Genomic DNA, 21,832 nt, shown 5'->3' with positions numbered 1-21,832 from the left:
TTTATTGGTAAAATGACAAAACACAATAATGGGACACTTCTGCTTAGTACAGCACCGCCCATGTGACATATATGATATTGTAAGGCAGGCGAGTCAGATAAGACACTTTGCAAACAACATTTGTCACCCCATTAGGCGTCCCAGACCTTGGAACACCGTGTCTTATGTTTGTTTGCTACCAAGTTGTCTGTAGGCCAAAAGAACTCGGTGTGTTTGCTGGGTCTGCATATTTGTTGTAGCATTAGTATAGGGGTAGGTCTTCAAATCTTTCCTTTTACTTACTTGTTGGCTGTTCCCTATTTTTTTTTTTTAAATAGTTGAGTCCTAGTAATGTTTGTCTTTATGCAGTGAGCTCAGAGAAGTCTGAACATGTGACCCAGCTTTCTCCCCTAGCTGCTTTTAGCAGGGTGCACTGCCCAGCACATAAAAATATCTACGGTATATATCATCTTACCAGTCTGCAGATTAGGTGACTGCATTAGTTTTTTTTTCCCAAAATTTTTGCCTGTCAGCACTTCTTTTATTCTTTATTTTCATCAAGTATCTGAACAGCAGTAGCGCTTTAGGACAGGATATGTCTGCGCTACAGAACACCTCCCTCTCCACTTTTACCTTTGGGAAATGTGTTCTCCAGTTCAGAGAGGATTAGTCAGAACTAATACTATAGAGAACACAAGGCACGGTACATTTCAGCAAGCTAATCAGGTAGCTTTTTTTTGTTTTTGTACTTTTTAAATGTATCATTTTTACCTTAATAAAAGGTATGGATTTGGGGATCTATAAGACCAAAAAAGTAAATTTGTTGTTGGCTTGTCACACTAGAAGACCAACAGATCTTCCAGCCCCTCTCCTGCTTAGTTATGAAGGGTCTTATGTCCTGGATCTGTGTATATTTTAGGTTTTAGATAGAGGAAAGGAATTTGTCCTTCTATTTATTATTACACAGCATTTATATAGCACCTTCATATTACACAGCGCTGTACACAGTCATGCGACTAGCTGTCCATCAAGGGGGTAACAATCTAATAGTAGCAATCTAAATGGTTGCATAGTCCTATGTCTTTAATACAGTCCAAAGGCAATTTTGGGGGGGAGACTGATAACCTAACTGCATGTTTTTGGAATGTGGGAGGAATTGGGAGTACCAGGAGGAAACCCACACAGACACAGGGAGAACATGCAGATAGTGTCCTGGCTGAGATTTGAACCGGGGACCTAGCACTGCATAGGCCAGAATGCTAACCACTGAGCCACCGTGCTGCTTGGTAGCTGCTGTCCTGATCGTATGTGTGGACATGCATACATAATGGGCTTTAAAGCAAAGCCCACATATATAAGACGAAGATGTTGCAGAAATGACCGTAGCCTTTTAAAACACCAGTGACTTCAGTAAGTTTGGCTGCTCAGCTTTCTTTATTCAGCTGTCTTTTCTATTGTGAAGAAAGAATCATGGAGACGATTTTTTCAACAGTGGTGGTCGGCTTACAAGTGAAAAGGGGCCCTTTGGGATGGCCACCTAAGGGCCCACAACTAGGGTTTCCTGCTTTTGATGCCCACTGAAGAGGCCTATGTCATCAGTATATGTAATGCTTCAAAAGCCTGAATCATAAGACCTACTACAGGAGATGAGGATTGGAGAATGGAGATCACCTGCAATAGTAAATGTGAGATTCTGACCATATTACATGGGACTTCTAGAGCCGTATTCCCATCACAACCCTTTTACATATCGGTAGCAGGGGTCCAAGCGCTGCTCCACAAGTACCATGCTGCGTGTGGGCCCTCATTCTGGGCACAGAGGAAGAGCCGCTCTGCACTGCATGTGGTGGTCTAATAAAACACTGATAGCTACTAGGAGACCGTGTGTTCCCCTTTTTACATATCCAGCAGATATAGTGCTTCAGTACTAAACTTTGAGATCAGACTTTAGTGCAGTAATTTAGTACTTCCCTATTGGACTATTGCATCACTGATGGTGGGAAAATCCCTGCTTAAAATTCAAAGATTTTTTTTTTTTTTGTGACCGCTTTAAAGTTAAATGCCAGCCAAAACTTTTGTGTTCACATACATTATTCATAATTTTTTCATTTCCTTTCATTTTCACATGGACATGTGGGTCCAGGTTTTCATGTTGAGACATGTTCCCTCTATGGTCATGCACTGTGCTTTGCAAAACATACATGTATTGCTGTGCACCTTGTGCTTGGGAGAATATTTATTTGATTTGACAGCCGAATCCATCGTAAGGGATACATGCTGTTTTGAAGTCAAAACATTGCAGTATACTTGTGGTGCTATTGAAATAATGGCAAACCGCTTTATAAATAAATGCATGTCATGTACATTATTATAGTACATGTATTTCTGTAGAAGGAACCCTTACTGAAGGAGAGCTGCCAAAAGTATTACAATAGGAATTGGTTGACAAGCTGTAACTGTTGCTTCAGTAACCATAAGCCTGGAGTGTCTGATGCAATCCACAGATGTGACATCTCTGGCAGCAATTACTCAGTTTTTTTAGTTTCTTTGCTTTGTGTAGTTTGATAAAGAATTGTTGTTCATGTAGGTAAACAGAGTAAAAACTGTACAAGGCCAGGCTGTGTTATCTAAACAGAACATGGTCAGCTCTTCCAAGGCACCATTATAACATACAGTTAAAGCTAAAAGCTGCCAGAGATGAACGGTCATGTATTCTCAGATAAAAATCTAATGTGTAAAGCGTCTCCCGACTTCTTTCATCAATTTGTAAATGTCCACTGTGCATTTCTATGGAGAAGCACACAGAAGGTGCCACTTGCTTGTCCTCTCCCCTCTCTTGATTGAACTGAACAGAGCTGGGTGTAAGACTGGTTACACACGTGGAATAATTGTCTTTCCGGATACCTTTTCAACAGCAAGACTGCACGATGCATGAATGAACACTGTACATACAGCGCCGTTCTGCACTATGGAGGGGGGAGAACGACAGAGCCGCACCCCTCTATGCTCTCTGCCATTCACTTTCGTTATGATCATTCGTCAACCATGCATCCTCCAGAATGGTCATTGGAACGACAGGCACTGTACATGCCAGATTCTCGCCTGATATCAGCCTTGAGGTGATTATCAGACAAGAATCATCTGATGTGTACGTAGCCTAAGACATTTATTCATTAATCTGTCATTGGAAATGATCACAAAAGTTTTTTTCCTTCGACTATTCACACATTCATCAGATGTGTGTACGAGGCTGACAAATTGGGAATTGTATAAATTGAGGCATTTTGATACATACATGGATCGTGAAAGATCCTTTCCAACGGCAATAAATACACACGTGTATGCAGCTTAACACTAGACCTATCAATCAATTTCTTGTCTTGCAGATTACAATCAAGGCAAAATGGAACAGATCACTTCTATTACTTGATAGATAAAACCTAGCTTTTGTGGTTGTTATATTTGTTAATTTTAACAAAGTTCAAATTGGCTTCCAAGTATGTAAATCCTAATACTGAACCTTATTTTTGTTTGGTCTTTTAAATATTTCAAGTTACGCCATCTTGTACATTACTGCAGAACACAAGTGAAAACAAAACAAAGTCCACTTAAAGCCAGTTTCAGTAACTTGAATAAACCTAACCTTGTTGCACACCAGTTTGGTTTGCCTCGGGGTGAAAGTCGAAAAAGAGCAATATTAGGTGATTGTGGCAAAAGCTTACATGGGGCTGTTGATTCTCTCTTCCCCTTGTGATTGAGCTTTGCTGCCTGTGCAGCCAATGGCTGCGTACCAATGCTGTCATGTGGGAGACAAGGAAATGATCCCAATGCTGATGCATACTGGTCATATCTATTGGCAGTTACCTATAAAGTTCCCAGCGTTAAACCTGCAAAACTCTGGGGCAGGACAAGGTGCGTTGCTGAAGGTCTGGCATCAAATCTGCCCTTTAACTTTGTTTTGCAAAGATTGTGAACATACTGTGAGATTTCAAATGGTGGTACCCCCCTCCCAATTTAGTGAGGGGACTCAAGAGCAATTCTCTGGCGTTAAAAACTCCTATAAATGGCTATGTACACCTGTTCAAGAGTTTGAGCAGTTCAGTATAAGTCTGGTGCCGGTTTTGTCCTAACTACCTCTAGAAGCTACAATGAGCTCCTGAATAACTGCTTGTAAACATCTAAATCCTTCAAATGCCTGCACAAAATCCAGACCCAATGTTGTTGTGTTTTTTTTTTTTTTTTTTAAATGCTGTAAAAACACCGAAAAGAGCTTCAGTCAGCCATTTGTAGGATATGTATACCTGTTTCCCACTTGGTGACACCCCAGAAAATCTATGAATGAAAGGAGAATGTTCATTGCTATGGCTGTTTGTTCAAATTTTCATGGCAGACATGCAGACTGTTTACAGGTCCAGCTGGGATCTCTGTGTTAGATGTTACAGTGATAATGTCTGTGTTGAAACACGAGTCACATGACCAATGTGTCCCTGGAGCGGACGTGTGTTTATATCGCTGTTTATGTATCTGTAGTGCTATTGATAGACTTGTATAACCTTTGAACGCTTCATAACACAGATACTAAAGCCGCTTTATGCACCAGTCCACATATAAACAATGTATTCATATACATTTATTATATGGACAGCTGGCAAAAATATTTACAGGTTTCAAAAGCATGGCAGCAGAAAGCCTATTGGAAATAGTTTTACCCTTTTCTTGTGATACTCTGAATGGGGGAAAAATGACCTTCAATTAATTCTTCAAGTTTTACTGTGCACCTTCATGAACTTGTGTCTGCAGGGTAAAGCTGACATCAGGAAATATTACTTGATGATGGGATGGCCATACAGATACAGGTTGACTTTCAAAAATCCAGTAATTGATGATCCGGTTCTATCAGATTTCTGGCATTGATTAGAGAATACATTTTCAAATTTACACTGTTTTCTGGAGGCGCGGTTTGTTTTTATGGCGCTGTACTCCAGAGTCAGCTGTTGGGTCTTGCTTCACGTTTCTGTTCATTCCTTCTCATTTATTTGTTGCTGTATAGCCCTGTTATGGATTCAGCATCCATTTAAAGGACTGTACAGGTAGTCATTTTCTGTTAAATATATGCAGCACATATACCTGTAAAAAATCCAAAATTTTTAGGTCTGGAGGTTGCTGCATTTTTGAATGTCAACCTGTACCCAGAGAATGCAGTGACACATGTGCTGAAGACAACTGCTGTATGGAGGAGATCCAAACCCATATCAGCCAGAACAGTTTGGTGTTTACAAGATCTGACTTTGAGATGAACCATCAAACACTGTATTTATGTGGAAAAAAAACTTGTATATAGAAAGAGAAAACAATCCCTGACATGATATTTTCAACCTTGTACCTTTTTCCTGTCCTTGAATATCCAGTAGCAAATAAAGTTAAAGGTTGCTGCATAGTTTAGAGAAAGTTTAGCATTTTTATAATGGAAACCTAGCTGCAGCTGAAATACATTGCTGGGGCACATTGTCCTGTAGCTGCTTATCTAAATCTCATGCAGCAAGGTAGGAGTAGAGAAATGAATTTCAAGTATTTATACTCAACCATGTGACATGTTTCTCGTTCCTAACCGTGATGTGTTATGTGTTTGTTTTGCTTTAGAGGAAACCAGAGACTGCCAGTTCAAGCCACATTAAAACACTCCATTTACTGCACTTTTTTAGTTGCTGACCAGGAAAATTTATTTCACAGAATTTATATAGTGGCAACATATTATGCAGTGCTGTACAAAGTCCATAGTCAAGTCACTAGCAGTCCCTCAAAGGGGCTCACAATTCAGAGCTGATGTGTATATAGTCCATGACGGGGAAAACGAATCGAACCAGAGGATTAGTAGTGTTACTCAGTGGAACTGTTGGGATTGGTTTTGTCACTGTTGTGTGTTTTAGTAAAAGGCATCTTCTGGTTGTTATGTTTATGGTTAAAACGCATTATTTGGATGAATCTTCAAACGTATGACATTTGAAAACTTTGTTTAGGCCAGTGACTGCCAACCTTTTTGGTCCCGTGGACCACTAAAATTACGGTCTCCCGACCGCATGTGCAGGGATCCGGTTGTCACTCAAAGGGGGGAACCTCCCCCAGAGTAAAGTCATTGACATAACCCCGCCCACTATCCCATCGCAGATCTGAGCCTGCAATGGGAGAGTGGGCCGGTTGTGTCCAGGGACACAGCTCGCCCACTTCCCAGAGCCTGGGAACTGTACGGGGGACATGGTCCGTGGCTCTGGCCAACGTGTCCCCCCAGCGGCTCATTCTCCCTACCCCGCTCGGAGGTGCTGGAGGTGCACCGACCAGAGCCACTTAACTTTAACTTTATTGTGATTGTTTCTTCTCCATAGGATTTTTTTGTTTTAATTTGCATTATCAATATTAATGGCCTCCCAGCTTTTATTGATTCTCTAAAGTTAGCCTTAAGCTATAGGCTATGTACGCACATTACATTTTTGTTGCTAGACTTGGTGCTTGATAAAAGTGGCGTTCAGATGACGTCTTCAGCATTCAAAATTTCCAGTAGCATAAAATGCCTTCATTCACTGACGGTGTCACGTGGTTTTCTTCCCACTGGCAAAAGGAGCGTTTGATTTCAGTGGGGTCAAGTTATCTTGTACCAGAAAGTTTGTGATGCAAATATTTTTTTCCCCTCTTCGTGGACTCCCTGCCCACCCAGAGTTGGTTTAGTATTAATCATCTTTTGCAGGGCTAATTTGGATTTTTCAATATTGGCTCTAAATAAGAAAGGAATAGATTGAAACATCTGTCACAGGCCCCATACCAAGAATGCCACAAATTAGTGGGGTGATTAGATATTAGATCAGTGAGGGGAATTACTACCTCTGATTGTCATCAATGGAAAAGTTGACCCCTCTGCTTTGAGTATGAACTGAAGGTTTTTCAACAGCATCTAATAAAGGAAGAAAAAACTTTTGATACGAAACTGATCCACTCTGTAAAACTACAAAAATTCCCACTGTATGGCTTTAAGCTGTGAAATATGTATTGCAAACATGGCCTTCCTTTTTATTTATTTCTTTATTCGTTTCTTTCTGGTATAGCAGTAATGTAATTGTTTCATTCCGTTACTTTTATTTGGTAATCTGATAGAAAAAGATGCCTTGTTTGCATTAAAAACAGGAGGTTCCTGGATTGCTGAGCACCCCAGTGTAGGCTCCTTGGTCACTTACATTCAGAAATTCTGAAATATAATGAGGTCAGAGCAAAATAATCACGACCATTTTAAAATTCTTTATCTGACTGGTAGGTTCATGCCATTGTCTTGACAAAGCAAATGGCATATTATTGCCTCTGAAATCTGTCTGCAGTGAATGATCTAAATTTTAGAGCAGTGGTCTGTAAGAAACTTTTGGTGGGCCACAGAAAAATTTGGACATTAATTGAAATTTTTTTCTTTTTTTGATAAAACAAAAATCTAATAAATTCCTATATTCTGAATGACCATTTTTGCCTTTATATTGCACTAAATTCACAAACTGTACTAGAGACAGAAAAATAAGGGAGGCGCAGCGTGACGTCAGTGTAGTCTTGGTTATATGAGGCAACCGCTGCCAAGGCATACGCTTCAGTATTGTTTCCCCTATTACAACAGTCACCTCGCTCCACAAATACCGATTCTCATTTGATTTGATTGTTTTTATTTATTTTTTGATTGTTTTTTCTCAGATGATCTTTTAGGTAAGTATGACTCCAACTATATATTTTCTTGTTACCTGTTATATTTAATGGCATCAAGTAGTTTGACTTTGATAACTATCATTTGTTTGGTCCTAGATTCGAATGAAATAAACCCATAATGAATGAGAAAAAGCAAACAAATATTTTGCATTTCTTTAGTAATCCCAAAGATAATGCAACTAATGATAATAGTAACAATAGTAATACTTCACTTTACCGTGAGATGATCAATGAATCAGAGCCTCCACAGTCCTCATCAGACACCATTAGGAGGATCATTATTTTACAAATGTATTTATCTTTAAAAAAAAAAAAAAAATCATCTTAACGGTCTGCAGGATTTAAATCTATGAATTTAGTGGTCCATGAGGTCTGAAAGGTTGTGGACTGCTGATTTAGAACACAGTTGACTTTTCTGGTGATGTGCAGCCTTTGCTAGATAGCATTAGTATTTTGTTTTTTTGGTTTTACTTATTGCTTGTTAGTTAACTGGAATCTGTGTCCTTGTGAGATTTCCTGTAATAGTTTACTACAGGTGCCGGTTTAATACTGGCTATCATTTCCTTGTAGATTAATATTGTGGGTTATGATGTAGTAAAAGTCTAAAATATTGTAATCTGTTTACATAAAATGCTGAACAGTATCTGTTGTGTAATTTTAGTATTTTTAGGGATTTGCTGACAAATAGGATCACAGTGTACAGCATGTGCTATTACACAGAATTTCTATGAAGTGTTTGCTATATTGCTTAATACTGTACACCTCTAATCCACCCCCCTGATGTTCCCTTACATCCCTTGGTTTTCAGCCATTGTGGATGGAGCTGATTAGAGATTTGTTATCAGGAATGCTGATCATTTTAAGAGGATAGAATATTTTGGGACTTCCCTGAATTTTAGGTTTATTTCACATGGCTTTTAAAATGAACATTTCAAAATCATTAACCTCCCTGGCGGTGATTCGGGGTGGATTTTTCATACCAAAAGCAGTAACCCCCGGGCTACACTCGGAGTGGAATTGCCAGGGAGTTTAAAACTCATACCTGGTTCCTACTTCTGCTTCTTCCCCTGCCGATGCCGGCCAGTCATCTGTGTAACCTGGTGATGCCGGTTGAGGCCAGGCGAAGCAGATGCCAGCCGGGCATCTGCTCGCGAGTCTTAGGCTGGAGGGCGGGAGCGTTGTGCAGGTAGGCAGGATTGGGCGAGAAATTTAAAATTATAGCTATTTTTAAATGTACTGCTTTTACGTTTTAAAAATCCTAATTATTCAGGTTGCCGGGGGGGTTGGGCAACTTTGTGGCTTTCTACAACTACTGAATGTGTAAGGGGTGCATTTCAGATCCTGTTGTGGTCTACAGCTAGATCAATTGGTATGAAAATCTACACAAAACTAGGCTTTCCATATTTTAGTTGAAGGTCTTTTAGGTAGCACCTATTCAAACGTGAACTTGTAATTGCTAGTACATCACTTGATGTATTTTCCTATCATTGGACAACATAAACTTGTTTTGGGAACCTTGACATATTCTGGAAATATTTCCATTGGACAATGTTTATAACTGTCTGGAGCAGCTCAGTCCTGTTACATAAGCTGTGACAAGTGGTAACAAAATACATATATGATCTGTGTGTTTTATAAATAGACTGACAACATATGGTGATTTATAGATGGCAGCCAGAAAAGTAGGTCGGAGTATTGATATATTGAGAAGTTAACTTCACAGTTGAGCAAGCCAGGCTATTGGAAACTAAAGAGATCTCTGAATATCAGTAGGCACCTGTTTCCTTGCTTCTTTTTAATCCCAATGTATTGACCTGTGTAGATATGTGTTAAGTTTATCAGACAACAAAAAAGCTTTGGGGTGGAAGTTAAAAAAAAAAAAAAAAAAAAAAATTGTGTTAAGTTTTCCTGACCTGTCATATAAAAGGCCTTGTGTCTTTCTTTCTTCCCTTCCATAACAGGTATGGTATGTGGTCGTGGGCATCTCTCAGTTTTCAGAAGATTAGGAGCTTTTGAAGTTGATAAGCTACAAAAGACATCATTCAGAAGATTCTCTGAAACAGCTGTTTATTTTGCTTCTAAAGATGGCGTCGGCAAAGACGGCGCAAATGATGGGAACAAGGTAATGCCAGATGGACATCAGAACAGGTTAAAGCTATCTAGGATTTTTTGTGTATGTATTTTATGCAATTTCTGGTTTATATGTAGAAAGCAGCCGGTGAAGGAGGTGGCGGCAAAAAATCCTCCGGAAGTTCTGGAAAAGGTGGAAATCAACTGAGGTGCCCCAAGTGTGGAGATCTGTGCACCCACGTCGAGACATTTGTCTGTAAGTTCAAGCTGGTTCATTACTGGCCTGCAGCCACATAGCCAGTGATCATCCAAGCACGCTAATATTTGGTATGATAGTTTCTTGTTAGTGCTCTATCTACAAATGAATACAGGATTTTCAAGAGCTAGCTATAATTTCATTTTACCTTTCCATGGGTGCAGTGTGCCCACACAATTGCAGATTATCTGAGGTGAAGCAGAATAAAGTCTGCATATGAATTCCAGACAGATGGCTATTTTTCATAACTGAAAAGGCTATAGACTTTCTCAAATTGTGTTTTATGGCTGCCTGTCGGAACTTTTCCATTTTTCTATGGTGAGCTGCATGCACATACAACTGTGTACATTCTCAATACAGAATTAACTCCTCTGCATACACGAGTTCTCATTTAGGCCCAGCCAATGATGGTGGCTAGACTCTCATCAAATTTGCACACTTAAGGCAAAACCCTGGGGAGCCGGCAGCAGAATTTACATATGCTTTTAAGGGGTGCTTCATAAGGTCTGTGTGGACTTCTGATAAATTAGGTGTTTGAGCCTCAGGCATGGTAAACACAATTGTGTTGAGTGGCTGTTAATCTTCCACTTCATGTTTTTGCATAGAACGTTAGCATATTGCCCACAGTACATGATTTTCCCTTTCTACTTTAGGGTGGTTTTTGTTAATATTCTTGTCTGAAAAGTGTCTAACGTTTTAATGTTTATCTCATCTTCTTGCAGCCTCTACCCGTTTTGTGAAGTGTGAGAAGTGCCACCATTTTTTTGTTGTGTTATCTGAGGCAGATTCAAAGAAATCTATAAACCGAGAACCAGAGACTGCTGCTGAGGCGGTGAAACTAGCATTTCAACAGAAGCCCCCTCCACCCCCAAAGAAGGTATGAAGCTCTTTTGCCACAATTGCCTGTTGAAATGGCTGTGTGGTAGCTTTAAAAAAAAAAAATAGTCTCTATACTTTTCTTTTCTAGTGGTTTGTGCCTTGACACACTACTGCCTCTCCTCCTAGCCAGTACAGGTATTTGTCTGGTCATTTGTATCAGCTGTAACGGGTAGAATTCCCCCCTCCCGGTCGACAGAATGGTAACTCCATTGGCTGGTGGAAACTACGGCCAGTGGCAGCAGACCAGCTGTGTACTTGGCACCTGTGTACCGTTCATATCCACCTCCTGCCAAATATCTTTAATATAGACTTCATGCTTCCATTTCTGTTCCTGACAGACTGCAACATATAGTACAAAGGTACACCATGTTACTTGACTTGTACATGTACGCAGAATTAGCACTGTTGGCTCTTAGTATATTTACCCATGTCTAGTAAATACCCTTCAAGTACATTTGTCCAGAACAGCGGTCGCCAACCTTTTTGGTCCCGCGGGTCACTAAAATTACCGTCTCCTGACTGTGCATGCGCAGGCAGCTGGTTTGTCAAAGGGGGGAACCTCCTCGTAGTGATGTCATAATGCCATAACCCCGCCCACTCTGCCATAACAGATCTGAGCCTGCGATGGGAGAGTGGGCTGGTTGTTGTGAAACACAGCCCGCCCACTTCCCTGAGCCTGGAATTTGCACAGGGGAGGTGGTCCGCGGGTTTGGCCGGTGCATCCCCCCGACGGAGTCCTTCTCCTGATCCTATTAGGGGGTGCACCATGGACCACCAAAATCTTCTTGCGAACCACCGGTTGGCGACCTCTGGCCTTGAAGGAATATACAAACGCTTGCCAGTTGTTTCTAAACAGATCACTAAATCTGCAACTGTTTGTAGTAATATAGAATTCTTAAAAAAAAAATTTAGCAGAAGTCTCTACACTTGGCCTAGTAGTCAGAGGCAGGGATGAGCTGGATAAACATAAGATAAGGTCACCCAACATGTGATTCCATGCAACAAGAATTAAAGCTAGTTACAACCTCCATAGTAATGGGGGGGGTCAAGAACTGTTAACTCTAGGGAGGAGAAGCTTTCTGCATTAAGATTTACCAGCAGGCACATTTGTAACTTTTTTTTTAAATTTCTAAGTGTATTGACCTAAACCTGCATCAAATGTATTAGACAGCTCTGTACAATTAACGGGTTGCAAATGAAAACTATGAAATAAAAAGACGACCCTGCCCAAAAGAGGTGGGTAGCAGCACACAATAGAAGGGGGATATGAAATGGAGGGTAACTAGTGATGTGTGCGGGGGAAAAAAAAAAGCACGTAGGAAAGTTAAAATGTCAGGTCTTTTTTTTTAAGGCCTCTTTCAAATGTGTGGGAAGTGGGAGCAATTTCAAAAGGACAAGGAAGGCAGTTGTAGAGGAGTCTTGGAGCTATGCATGGGAAGAGGGTATAAGTGAGGAAATAGTAGGTTATTGGGAGAGTGAAAAGGACAGCTTGGGGTGTATGTGTCAGGGTCAGAAATGCAAGGGATTCAAAAGCAAAGCATGGTAGCTTGAATTTAAATGAGTTGAACTGTAAGCCAATGTGGAGATTTGCACAGAGGTGGCAGATGAGTAGAGGGAAGGAAGGAGAGGTCTAGCTGCAGCATTTTTATTGCATTGTAAAGGAGATAATTTGGTTAGTTGGATACCAAAAAGCATGTTGCAGTAGTCCTGTCAATTAGAAGAGCATATTCCAGGAGTTTGGTCTCTGAGGTCAGAAAGGGGTGTATTTTGGAGATGTTGCCCAGGTGAAAATGTCAGGACCTCAAGATTGTTCCTCCTGGAATCAATATGATATACACTAATCAATGCTAATCAATAATTTTGCTAACACTACTCTAAGTACATTGCTTTTCTTTCAGATATATAACTACCTCGACAAGTATGTAGTGGGTCAATCATTTGCAAAGAAAGTCCTCGCTGTAGCTGTGTACAATCATTACAAGAGAATTTACAATAACATCCCAGTAAATGTCAGACAACAAGCTGATGTGGAAAAACAGTCCTCATTAACCCCAAGAGGTGGGTGTAATGTAAGATGTACATGATCTTTTCTTAAACTAATGTAACTGTCTGCCATTAAGTTTCTTTATTTGCTTTTAGTGTTTCTACTGTTTTTAGTACTATGTTTTCCAGTACAGGTTAGGTTCTGGTTTTAATGTCAGTACACTTTTGTCTGGGAGAAGTCCAAAGTTCTGCTTTTACCTTCACTTTTTTTTTGTGAATGGTAAAAACGGAGAAAATCATAATTTATTATTCAATGTTCTCCCAGAGCCACCTACAGTTCCTTCCCACCCAACCTAAAACTGTTTTGGGGAGAACACCATTATAGATTTCTGGGTTTAAGGTTGAAATACAGGATGGCCACTTATTACTAGTATGCTTATCTTAAACTGGGGTTAGGCTGCCAGCAGGCTCTTTATTGCAGTGGAGCCATGATATATTAACCTTTTTGCAATAAAAAGGTGCCGTAAATGTCATTCCAGTGTGGCTGATCAAGATGGTTGTAGATCCCAAACGCAGAAAAGGATTAGATAAAGGTATAGGCAGGAGCAAAGTAAGGAGAGTGTAGCACTGCTCTTTCTCTTTTGACCATGTGACCCAACGTAAGAAAACCATGATCAGGGACCAAATTTCCTAGCATTCCTGCGTAACATGGAGGCCATGTGTCTACAAGAGTATGGGCAGGACTTGGAGCCACAGGCAGTAGGTTTGGAGCAATTGTAGGCCTGGGACAGGAAACTAAAAGGCAAAAGATGTTCTGGCTCTGCAAATAGGTGCACAACTACTGGATTTTAATTGGCGGCAACAATAAGATTATACAGAGTGATGTCTGACCGAGGATTAATATTGGTACTCCTACTGAATTGATGAATCTGTGGCTCAAGGCTCCTACATTGATATCGTTAAAATCCTTTGATTCAGCAACACAATTCTTTATTCAAGCCTATTCTATTTAAAGCCAATGGGAGAACAAAAGTGTATTTGTTTTTTTTTTTTTTTGTGTATAGTCTACAAGAGGAAAAAGTGGGTTGAAAACAAGTTTGTGGGGCTTTGCTTTTTGAATCATTGCCTTAACTGGCTTCCATTCAATAGCCGACCTTCATCTGATTCCTGTACAAAGTACACTTCATGCTGTAGTTAAAATATTATCTTGTTTGTGCGTAACATGAACAACGTTCCTTTTTTATTTTATAGAAAAGTTTTCAATTGCACTTGATGTTGCTTGTAGTGAATGAAAAGCTTCTGTCGCCGTCTTTGTTTTAGTCTTTACATCATTTTCCCTTCTCATCCTGCTATTGTCAATGTTGCTTTTGCTTGGTTCTGTCTGTACTGTACACTCGGTGTTCTTTGTCCCAGCTTTGGATACTCATTAACCTATGGCGCTGCTTTTCTGCATGCTTTGCTCTGTGACCCTTCCAGTCTGTTGGCTTTGCTTTGTGCAGACATCTTGGAAATTCAGCTGAGTTTTGAAAAATGCTTTTATTTTTTATATATATTTCTGCCTACAGCAAAACAAACTCAACACTTTGGCATTGACAAGAAGTATTTTTACTTGTGACGATTGTCCATGCCAGAACTGCAGGCTGTCCATACTGAATGTGGATTTAGGTTAGCTAAACTATGCAAAGCTTAAATTTCTTCTATCCCCCCCAGGATCGCCCAGGGGAACATCTTTCTGCAATTCTCAAAGAGACACTTTGTAGTATTTCAGGACACCTTTCAAAAGAAACCTGTGCTCATCTCAACTGAAAACGGCAATTGTGTGGCTCTTTGCCCTCTGATCTTGAAAAAAAGCATAAATATCAGTCCTAACTTCACATACTGGTTCTGAATCTTGGAAGGAACTGAAGCCATTGGGTTCAACTAGTTTTTTTATAAAGAATCGGCAATAGCAGATGAAATATTTTCTCACTACAGGTTAATTTAAAGTTCGGTAGCTCTTAGAACAGGTTGTTATTCTCAGTTGCGGCTGTTTGTGACCTTTCCATGCAATGGGACTCTCATGAAATCCTGTGCTCTGTTCTGAAGTGCAGTGGCTGTGGTTCTTGATTAAAGGCCCAGTTGGGTTTGGAATTTTCTACCCAAAATTTGGCTGGTGTTCCATAGAATCGGGTCTATGAAGAGGGTGAACATACCCTACAAATTTTGCGGTTTGACATATCTAAGCAGGTTGTTTATGATTTCTTCCTGTCGCTGTTTCAATCCCCTTTCTGTAGAGTTAGAGATCAGAAGACGGGAGGATGAGTACAGATTCACAAGTAAGTTTTTCTCCCATAGCATAATTTCACTGTACTAGTCTGACTGAGCCCGGTTCCATGCCACTTTTGCTGCACTTTGTGCTCAAGCTGTCTGGTCAAAATCATAATTCTACATAGTCACTGCTTTCCTTGTGCAGTCTCTGATGTATCTCAAGATTATCGGACGGCAGTGTTTGGGGAAAACTGACTATAATCAACTATAGATTAATAACTTGGTGTTCCTATTAATCCAGACTGTTTAATAAATAGTAAGAATAAATTATGATTGCAATATATTCCTGTGCAGCATATGCAAAGTTCTACTAATAGATGCCATGTAGTGCTATAACAGTATGTATGAATGTTGCTTAAACTTTGCACGCCCTGCATGTTGCTGCTTTTTACACTCTGTATATTAACTGTATGTCTTTTAAATGAAGCATAAATGTCAATGCTAAAGATTGGATTACTTGCTAGTTTATCTTTTTGGAAATCACTTTAAATTCACAGACCTTGCCCCCAGCTAAAAGGGCATCATACATTTGGGCAAAGGTGGCATGCTCCCTATTAAATATTCTTTATAGCATTTATTAGGTTCTAAATCTCACCATTGGTCACCAGGAGGGTATTTCTCCATTTTATTGGTTCTTGTATCTGGTGCTAGGAGTTTGTTGTGCAGCATTTTAGTTCATATCCTGATTACATTGTGGTGTTTTACGTTTTTTTAATGTACAGAGATACAAAATCCCCCTTACACTGTTTTCTCTCATCAGAACTACTGCAGATTGCTGGCATTAGTCCACATGGCAATGCTTTAGGGGCATCCATGCAGCAACAAGTAAACCAGCAGATGCCACAGGAGCGTCGAGGTGGCGATGTGCTGGATTCCAATCATGATGACATCAAGCTAGAAAAAAGCAATATCCTGCTTCTGGGCCCCACAGGCTCTGGTAAGAATGATCTTTCGGTTGGACAAATAACAGAGTTGACAAAATAAGTGAACAAATTTGTGAGTTTTGTCCCTTTCAAATTCCATTCTTTAACCAGTTCAGGGTTAAAATTGCTTTTTCTTTTGTTTAGTGGCACAAACCATTATGAATATATGCATTGTACACATTATGCTTAATTCAATACAACAATCATGTCAGGAGTTGACTTTTAAGGTGCTCCTATTGCATTATTTTTTGTAATAGTGCTTTCTATGTTTACAAGAACTTGTATTTCCAGAGCTGATGCCAACTTCTGGTATGCACACCTAATCTAGTAACAAAAATTAATTCATCTGTATAATTGCAAATTATGTGAACAATGCTGTAAATATTTATGTGCCTTGATCATTTTTAGTCTGGTTCATGATGACACACTAGGCTTTTTCTTGTTGTAGTCAGTGTGGCACTAACAGGCTTTTGCTTTCTCACAGGTAAAACTCTTCTTGCACAAACTCTAGCAAAATGCTTGGACGTCCCCTTTGCTATATGTGACTGCACCACTCTGACACAAGCTGGATATGTAGGAGAGGACATTGAGTCTGTGGTTGCCAAACTGCTTCAGGATGCCAATTACAATGTAGATAAAGCTCAGCAAGGTATGTTCCTGCAATTTCATCATGATTATTTTATGACCTGCATATCAGATTTTCCTTTATGCTGGGAGACCCCATATATTTTAATTGTACTCAAATGTTAACCTGCAGTATACTACGGTGTTAATCTGCAGTATACTACTGTGTATCCCAAGATACAGTAAGCTTTTCTTGTATGGTTTACATTGGAGCTCATTCACTACTCAGGAAATCCAGATTACAAAGACCAGTAGAACATATATCACAAGCATTATAACCAACATTTTCACATTGAATCATTTGAAGAATTTGCCAATCAAATCAGATTATGGGCTTTGCTCTCCCTCTCTAAATGGGAGCAGGTATAGGTTTGGTCACTATATCACCCACAGTCTTTCAGGAGGAGGTTGTTCTGATGGCACTTTGACCCTTTGTGACTCTGCATGTACAGCTAAATGGTTGTCTGCAAGCAATGCCCCCCCCACAATTTTTAGTTTGGGACTTCACCCTCACCCCTCATTCAGTGCCCTGTCAAAAACATAGAGCTTTTATAGAATCCCAAGGCATTGTATCCGTAACCCATTTATTCTTTCTAACAAATGGCGAGTCAAAGTAATTTTACATCTGTATTATAATATTTCTGTTCCTAGTCTCATTTACACTGCTCTCCATTACCTGTCCAGGGGGATATTATGTTATTGAAAGCTATGGGATAGCTGTTCATGACTTGACACCTATCTAGGTTCTGTGTTGTGGTTCCCATACACAGTGGCTGATCATCTAACAAAGCATTCATAGTATTGAGGATTATATAAAATTGAACCATCAATCAACTTGCCATAAAGGTTTTTTGATACCTTCTATGTAAATGGACAATGGATTGAATAATCGGATGATATCCTGTAGGGACTGGAATAGCCCGAAGTGACGACTGTGTACAAATCTCTGGTCTTTTATGGGAGTCTAGCAATGGCACTGGGAAAGTTTGTTGTATGAAGCAATGTGGATTCCAGTTATGACAGGCAATTGGTACAGATAGTTAGGCATTGAAAAGACTTGTCAATGGTTGAATGACCATATATTTTGGAGAACCTTATTAAATGGCTGTCCACTGTGTATGAATATTCACTACAGACTTGCTCACTTTTACTGTCCTAGCACTTATTCCTTATACTGTATTGTACATAGATCTTCAATTTGAGTGTAAAAGAATTCGAAAATCTGTATTCATTTCTACAATTATGTTTTCTCAGGTATTGTCTTTTTAGATGAAGTTGACAAAATTGGAAGTGTTCCTGGTATTCACCAGCTAAGAGATGTGGGAGGGGAAGGCGTACAGCAGGTAAGAATCTCCAGCCATAACTCTGTATGACCAACCTGTTCACTGTACATGAGAACAATCGCCTCTATATATAGGGAACTTTTATTTTCCTTTTTAGAAAACTCCATGAAAGTATGGTCAGAAATGTTGCCTCTGTTTTCTTGCAGGGCTTGCTGAAGCTGCTGGAAGGAACTATTGTTAATGTCCCAGAAAAAAATTCAAGAAAACTGCGTGGTGAAACTGTACAAGTTGATACAACAAACATTCTCTTTGTAGCTTCTGGAGCCTTCAATGGCCTGGATAGGATAATCAGCAGGAGGAAAAATGAGAAGGTTTGGTTCTAGGCTAAAATGTTAATTTGTACCACTATGACTGCTGTTTATAATGCTTTTGGGTAGCTCTGTGGTTTGTTGCATGACTTCAGTATTCCCACCAATATTCATAATTCCTGTACATTATACTTTTTACCAAGGTTTTGTTTAAAATCGGCGGTATATTTGTTTTTTCCCAATGACTTGTACATGAATCATATGTATATTGGTGGTTAGTTTTAGCCTTGCTTATGCAAGGTTTACAGAGTTGATCTTTTAATGACTAGTCACCATGCATATCTTTTCTTAGTCGAGTTGGCGGGGTGCTGTCCATGCATGTCTGTGAAAAACTTCAATCTCCTCAGGGAATGTCTTATCTCTAGTGCATTTAGCTTTAATAAACTGCATTTCAGAACAAAACATAATAAAAAAAACTGATATTTTTAGAATGCTTTCAAAACGCATAGAATGAGCCACCACATTAAAAAATGGTGATTAATGGAGTACACAAACATGAGTTGACACAAAAGGAGACAAAGTGCAGCATCTTATAAACTGTAGAATTTCTTAGGGTCTGTTGCAGTCTTTGCTCTTTAGAACTGTCTGTTAAAGCCAAACTTTCATGATCTAAAATGCCACTTACCTTTTACTGGTGCAAAGCTTCAGGTTTATCCACAAATTCCTTTGCGGTCTCATACCCCTTCCCAGGTGCTTGCTGTTTAGTCTGGCACCGTTTTTCAGGTTATTTGTCACGATCATGGAAGGTGCAGGAGGAGCAACCCTCAGCTGCCTGGGATATCTGACAAAAGAATCCAAAGCGGTTGTGGATTTTCCCCCTAAGTGCATCTCTGGGGTGTTAAGGAAGGGCGAAGGGACCGCCCCAAAGAATTAACAAATATATATATATATATATATATATATATATATATATATATATATATATATATATATATATATATATATAAAATAAAAAGGGGAGATATGTCTGCTTTAATGCTGTGATCTTGAGATGTCAGGTGCCACTAGAGTACTTGCTGCTCAAAGTCGGTAGTCTAGGCGTTCCATGACTGTGATTGAAAATACTAAGCGATTGTGTCCCATTGTAGAAGCCTGATAAACTAGTGTTTCAGGATTGTCAGCCTTTATCTTCGTTATGAAATATTATGTCAAAAAGATATGCAGTTGCAAAAAGATCATTGATCTTTACAGTGCTAGTTATTTAAAGTGTAGCCATGTTGCTTTGCTTACATTGACTCCTGTTACTGTGTAGTAATGTTTGGGTGATGCACCTGTATGCATACTAATAACTGGTATAAAGCAATTAGTCATGCAACAGTAAAGCATTTGCTAGGAATTTTATATTACATGTATGATTACATTATGTTATCATGACAAGTACCATGGACTTGAACTTGTGAATGAGTCAGATTCCTTTCCCATTTGAGATTGTGGTCACTGACTATAGCACTAGTTCTGCAGCCTTGCACCCCTGGCTTTTATTGTGCACTAGGACTGTTGGCAGATTGGACAGTTCCTTAAAAATAATGAATTATAGAATAAGGGCCTAGTATGATACAATAACTGTTAGCAGTGGCCTTTCTCAAAGGTTCTATGAGTGTCATCGTTATTAAAAGCAGCAGTTGGCGAAATGGAATTAGCATTGTTTTGTTTAAGTTTGCCTACCTTAGCAAAGGTCTGTCACTATCCATAGTGTTTACATGTGCGGTGCCATTGTATGCTGGCCATAGCTCTGCAGTCAGCATTTTCATTTCAAAGATGCTGACTACACTGTCGTCTCCTGGATCCACTGATGTGATAGTTTTTCCTCCATTGCCAAATCTGATCAGAATAGAGTTCTGCTCCCCACAAGTGAAATTGGAACAACTCGAGTCAGACATTTGTTTAGTGTTATTCATCAGAACATTTGTTTTTTGCTTTAAGTCCTCTAAAATAAGAAGAAATTTCAAATCTGTAAATGAGCAAAATAAAGCTGTACAAATGAAACTCCTTTTATGTAGAACACATTGAGCAGTCTTTATGGTGCTGAGATTTATTAGTAATAGAATAGCAGCCTTAGAAAATGGGAATATCTAGATATAGGACCCAATGACACACACTTGAGAATAAGTGACATTTGCAGGATCATTAGGTAAAAATAAAGGAGAAACTTTAAAGCAGTTTACACATCTTAAAGACGCTTCCCTCTACTTTTTATCTAGGGGAAAAAAAAAAGCTTACCTCCCTTCTGTAGTAAGATTTTTACCTCGCTGATCACTCCCTGGACCTGTCAGAATCACTGAGCTTTGCATGTGCAGCTCAGCATTGGTTGACGGGACACCCAGCAACTCCGGCTTTGCCGTCAGTTACCTGGACTAACCTTTCATGCCTGTACGTTAGTTGCATTATCCCCCTCTGGCCAATCATGATGAGTGCAGTGCCCTGCAACAGCATGATGAACAGATACGTATAACTGAGTTTAGTTTTGCTTTAAACACTCAGAAAAGTCTCTGTGCTTTCTATAGAACAGTTCCGTTCTGTATCCGCTAGTTTTTGTAAAATGGTCCCATTGTAGTTATTTACTGTTTTAATCCTCTGTATGCAAGTTATTAAATACTGCATGTAAATATTTGTGTATAGCTAGATCTAACAATAGTTTCTTCTCTCTAGTATCTGGGTTTCGGCATAACCTCAAACATGGGTAAAGGACGCCGAGCAGCAGCAGCTGCCGACCTGGCAAATGGAAGTTCAGAATCGAATGCTGTGCAGGACATAGAAGAGAAGGACCGATTATTACGCCATGTAGAGGCCAGAGACCTTATAGAATTTGGCATGATTCCAGAGTTTGTGGGCAGACTTCCCGTAGTGGTGCCACTTCATAGTCTTGATGAGCAGACCCTTGTTCGCATCCTTACAGAACCCAGAAATGCTGTTGTTCCCCAGTACCAGGCTCTGTTCAGCATGGATAAGGTTTGTTTTATTTGTGGTACCTGGGATTTAGATCATGTGGCATTAGGTTGTCTCTAAGAGCATCTGTAGCACTTAACTTGCTCATCTTAAAGCAATGACCCAGTATCTTAGCACTGTGCTACTGGCTGAATACTACTCTCTTCCTGTCACACTTTTATACACCTGTGAGGTTAAGGATGATATGCATTGCTGCTACAACCTGATGCTGAAAAATACATATTGAGGCAGCAATACTAAGGTTTACAGTTACTGCAGCTGTCCTGTTAACTTGCTTATCCAGGTAGGGGCCAGTAAAACCATATACAGTTAGGTCCATAAATATTTGGACAGACAACTTTTTTCTTATTTTGGTTCTGTACATTACCACAATTCATCTTAAATGAAACAACTCAAATGCAGTTGAACTGCAGACTTTCAGTCTTACTTCAGTGGGTTGAACAAAAAGATTGCATAAAAATGTGAGGAACTAAATTTTTTTTT

The 21,832-nt window shown here is 39.6% G+C and overlaps 1 protein-coding gene across 2 annotated transcripts in view; it reads left to right on the top strand.

Annotated features, from left to right (window-relative positions):
- CLPX (caseinolytic mitochondrial matrix peptidase chaperone subunit X) overlaps positions 1–21,832 on the top strand; it is a 28,445-nt gene that overhangs the window by 308 nt on the left and 6,305 nt on the right. The window contains exons 2-11 of one of the 2 annotated variants that reach the window (XM_072402640.1): positions 9,672–9,832; positions 9,919–10,036; positions 10,759–10,913; positions 12,814–12,973; positions 15,172–15,213; positions 15,966–16,142; positions 16,613–16,777; positions 18,007–18,095; positions 18,242–18,406; positions 21,053–21,352. In XM_072402640.1, coding sequence (XP_072258741.1) covers positions 9,672–9,832; positions 9,919–10,036; positions 10,759–10,913; positions 12,814–12,973; positions 15,172–15,213; positions 15,966–16,142; positions 16,613–16,777; positions 18,007–18,095; positions 18,242–18,406; positions 21,053–21,352 — 1,532 coding nt within the window. The remainder of the gene's footprint in view (positions 1–9,671; positions 9,833–9,918; positions 10,037–10,758; positions 10,914–12,813; positions 12,974–15,171; positions 15,214–15,965; positions 16,143–16,612; positions 16,778–18,006; positions 18,096–18,241; positions 18,407–21,052; positions 21,353–21,832) is intronic. The other variant, XM_072402641.1, reaches the window with a different exon arrangement.

This window comes from Pyxicephalus adspersus, chromosome 2 (assembly GCF_032062135.1).
Source record: "Pyxicephalus adspersus chromosome 2, UCB_Pads_2.0, whole genome shotgun sequence".
Classification (NCBI taxonomy): domain Eukaryota; kingdom Metazoa; phylum Chordata; class Amphibia; order Anura; family Pyxicephalidae; genus Pyxicephalus; species Pyxicephalus adspersus.
Note: the sequence above shows the minus strand (reverse complement) of the source record. Positions and strands in the feature narration are given on the sequence as shown.